The 4,530-nt window shown below is 28.2% G+C and overlaps 1 protein-coding gene across 2 annotated transcripts in view; it reads left to right on the top strand.

Moving 5' to 3' along the window:
• LOC106790496 (microphthalmia-associated transcription factor) overlaps positions 1–4,530 on the top strand; it is a 99,111-nt gene that overhangs the window by 26,809 nt on the left and 67,772 nt on the right. For both annotated transcript variants that reach the window (XM_014755445.1, XM_014755446.1), the window contains exon 2: positions 4,243–4,450. In XM_014755445.1, the coding sequence (XP_014610931.1) occupies positions 4,243–4,450 (208 nt within the window). The remainder of the gene's footprint in view (positions 1–4,242; positions 4,451–4,530) is intronic.

Raw genomic sequence — 4,530 nt, 5'->3', positions numbered from 1 at the left:
TTTTTACATTAAACAAAATATTTCTCCCCAATTTATTATTAAAACGATAAATAATATTAAAATATAATATAATAATATAACGAATATTCATAACTAACGTTTAAAATTTATTTCCTAATTTTCGTTTAACTTTCTTATCTGAGATATAGTTAAATATTTTTTTTTATATTAGATTTAATATTGAAATGTGTGTGTGCGTGCGCGAGTAAATATAAATTCCTCTTGACAAGTCCATCCATCCATTAATATTTTTTACATTAAACAAAATATTTCTCCCCAATTTATTATTAAAACGATAAATAATATTAAAATATAATACAATAATATAACGAATATTCATAACTAACGTTTAAAATTTATTTCCTAATTTTCGTTTAACTTTCTTATCTGAGATATAGTTAAATATATTTTTTTTCTATTAGATTTAATATTGAAATGTGTGTGTGCGTGTGCGAGTAAATATAAATTCCTCTTGACAAGTTAATTGTTCGAACATAAACGATTAATTCTCTCAAATTCGTAGAATATTCGAGTACATCGTGTTATATTTTAAAGCTACGTTAGAACCCTAGCTAATCCGTTAAAATCAACAATGCTGGTTGGTTGGTTTGGTACTGGCTGCAGCAGCACACCACCACCACCACCACCACCACCACCACCACCACCCCCTGACTCCCATACCCCTATCTAGGAATTTTCATTTGCTCACATTCAAATCGCTAGTTCAACAGTTGCAATCGGATTATGGAAACGTTTACGATTCTAGTTTAGTTTAAGCTCTCTCTCTCTCTCTCTTTCTCTTTATATATATATGTGTGTGTGTGTTACTTTGTTGCGTTGGTACTTAAATAGAGACAAATTATGCCAGAAATAAAAAGAAAGAGAGAGAGAGAGAGAGAGAGAGAGAGAGAGAGAGATAGAAAATATATGCTTTAAACTTTGTACACCATTTTACGCAATTTCTTTTTATTTTTCAGTTTTTCCCTATTTTGTGTGTGTGTGTGTTTTTTTTTTCTTGGTTTTTTCTTTTTTATTCTTTACCTTAATGGCAAATAACGTTTTAACGATCCCAAAAGAAAAACTATATAACCTTCGTTAAAGTCGTAATCGTAAAAGTCGACCACAAAATCAACGTTAAAATGAAATTACCACCACCACTACCACCACCAACAGAAGGGATTAATAAAAAATAGAATTTTATTATTACTTATATTTTACGCTTTGGTTTCTTTCCTTCTTCTTTCATTTTTCTTTTGTCACATCATATTTTTTTCCCTTGGTTTTGAAGAAATAAAAATGATTTATTCAAATGAATAGGTGTATGATTTATATAAATATTAATTAAAAAAAATATAATAAAAAATGGTTGGATAGAAAATTTATGAATACGTCAACTAAGTCAATCATTAGTCGACGAATGTATGCTAATGTCTTCTCATTGTTCCTAGTTTGCGATTAGACAGCATAACAATTGCATTATGCGTTCAGCAACGATGCAACCTCAACTGAACGCGAATTTAATCCACTGACATATCTTCTATATATATATATACTTTAATATAATAACGATCTTCTATAAACATAAATTATTGTACTCTTACATATAACACATTAAATAGATGCACACACACACACACATCTTTTTATAGAATAATATTTTAATTATTTTTTCTTATAATTGCATATACAACAAATGCATATACGATTGAACGATGCAATAATTTATTCATTTCTTTATTAATTATTTCATTTGTTTCTTTTTTTTTTTAATTAGGAAATACCTTTGTCATTAATCAAATTAACATTATTTACTTCTCGTAATATTTAATAATTAAACCCTTTGCACTCGAGGGCTCAGCTATGGGGATAATAAAAAACAAAACAAAACAAAAATTGAAACAAATTCAATTGAGTCTACAATATCTTAACTCTATGATTTTTCTTTAAATGTGCATAATATAATATATCATTTATTTATAATATGTCAATATGATTTTCCTATTGAAATTGTATTGAGTTATTGGTATTATGATTGAAAGAAAAAATGGTAGTAGAAAAACTTCGAGTACAAAGGGTTAATGATGCAATTCTATGTGTATGTATATGTGTGTGTAGATATCAAAAGGAAAAAAGAAAGAAAAAATCAAACAGAAAATACGAAGAGAGTGTGTAAAAGAGAGAGAGAGAAAGAAAGATAAAAAGAAGAGGGTGGATGATAGTCTGAGTATTGGGTGGAAGGGGGGAAGAGGTAGGAGGGTGGTAGCGTTTGTAGATAGAGAGAATAAAAATGTTGAATAGGTTTTGTAATACGCGTACGTTTAGTCGAAGCAAATCCGAGAGTGCAGGTAAGTGGGTAACGAACGATAAAGGAGAAACGATTCGTTTGTTGAATAAACGAGAACGGTTCTTCTCGTATTTATCTCTTATCTCGGTTAGCATATACTATTTATCATATTTAGCATAATCTATATCGAACGGTAGACAGACGGTGTATTCGAGACACGATTTTCGTTTTTCTTTCATTTTTTAAGTGGATACTCACTTACAACATTATAAAGTTCACCTATTCTAAACTTTGTTTTACATTTTTCTATAGGTTTGTTTGTTTTTTTGAAGTTATACCTTCTTTTGGCACATTTTGAAAAGTGAAGGTCAGATCCGACCGAAAAAATCGACACCACGAAGTTGTCGATGATATTTACGATGCGCGGGAAAAGTGATTTCAAATTAATTTACGGCATGAAGTTATTTGCAAATAAATAAATTAGAGATTGTAGATATTTTAATTAAAATCTTTATTCAATGGTATTTAATATCTTCATTTTATTTTATCATATTATTGTTTTTTCGACAAATGTAGAGTATTATATATTGGTACGCGAGATAATTGAAATTTTTTTTTGAGGTTAGGTTATGTTCGTTTAGGTACGCTAAAGAAGTATAACTTTTTACGTGCGTACATAAGTACACACACCAGTTTGTTTTATATATTGGATTGTCAGAAAAGTTTGGATAAATTTGTTCAAAAGAAATAAATTTTAATATTAGATCTAAATAATTGTATTTATATATCGTTTTTTTGGAGTTACCTTAAATATGATTTTCAATATATAAATATATATCTGTTATACAACAATTATTTATTTATTTATTTATTTATTTGTTAAATAAAAATATATATATATTCTTTTTGGTCATTAATTGTGGGTTTCAATTGTCGTTGAAATTTTTATATTGTTCTTTTATTATTTTGGGGAATCTAAAATATGAACATATAAAATAAAGTAAATGTTTTGTACTTTATTTGTATTGTGCATTTCCGAACAGAAGGAGATTCATATCTCTGTAATGTATTTATATATTTATTATACAAATATACAAAAAATTTTTTATTCTATCCATTTAAATATTATAAATAATTTTTTATTTATATATATATATATAATACATTAATTGAATTCAATCGTATTTAGATTTTATTTCTCGATAAGATCACTTTTTTTTTTAGGACAAAAATCCAAATTGATTTTTATATGACAAATATATGTGAAAACTAAAGTGTACTTTTAGGAACATTTTAAGGTTTCGGTCAAATTGCGAATTTCTGTAACCTCTGAGTATGAGTAAAAGGGAGATATAGGGAGGATGGGAAGAAGAGAAGGAGAGAGGGGGGGGGAGAGAAATAGAAGCATCTCGAGAAACGGGAAGTAAAACTCTGTCCAAATTGCGCAATCCCTCTATTTTGGTTTTCTTATGGCCACAACTTGGCTAAGTTCCCAAATTGGGAATGTCTTTTAGCTTTGGAAGTTCATTTCAATTGATGGCTCTCTCTCTCTCTTTCTCTCTCTTCCTTACCGACCAAGACTTAATCGATCGAGAACGAGTTTATTCGATTTGTCGACGTTCTAATTGATTTCTAATTGGCTTTTTCCTTCCTTTTTTTTTTAAACAAGTACATTTTTAATTTGTTTTATTGTTCGTTACACAAAAACAACGTTTCAACAAATTCTTATCGATTAATATTATTTATTCGTCATTCGTTTTTATTTGCCAATAATCAATAAAATTACAATTTAATTGTATTTATATATTATTATTATTATTGTTTATGGTTCATATATATCTTTATATATATATTATATTTGATTTAGTCTCGTTAACAATTTTGTTAATATTACGATTAATATTTTTATACAGACGTATTAATTTTGTTTGTTTCTCTATTGTATTATTTTATTTCAGTCCACCAACATTTAAAACCGCTACACCGACCTCGCGTACGCAATTGAAATTGCAGTTGATGCGAGAACAGCTGCAAGAACAAGAAAGACGAGAAGCTGAGTTTCGACAAAGCTTGCAACAACAAAGACCAGCAGCTGCACATCCCAGGCCTGTACCTCCTACGCCTTTGTCTACCATTGGCGTCGATGTACCACCACAAGTTTTACAAGTTAGTTTATTTATCTTCAATTTCAATTCAAAATAAATTATATAATTATTATATATATATTATAATAAAGTTTATTATAT

This window comes from Polistes canadensis, unplaced genomic scaffold (assembly GCF_001313835.1).
Source record: "Polistes canadensis isolate GaletaPanama2010 unplaced genomic scaffold, ASM131383v1 scaffold_242, whole genome shotgun sequence".
NCBI lineage: Eukaryota > Metazoa > Arthropoda > Insecta > Hymenoptera > Vespidae > Polistes > Polistes canadensis.
Note: the sequence above shows the minus strand (reverse complement) of the source record. Positions and strands in the feature narration are given on the sequence as shown.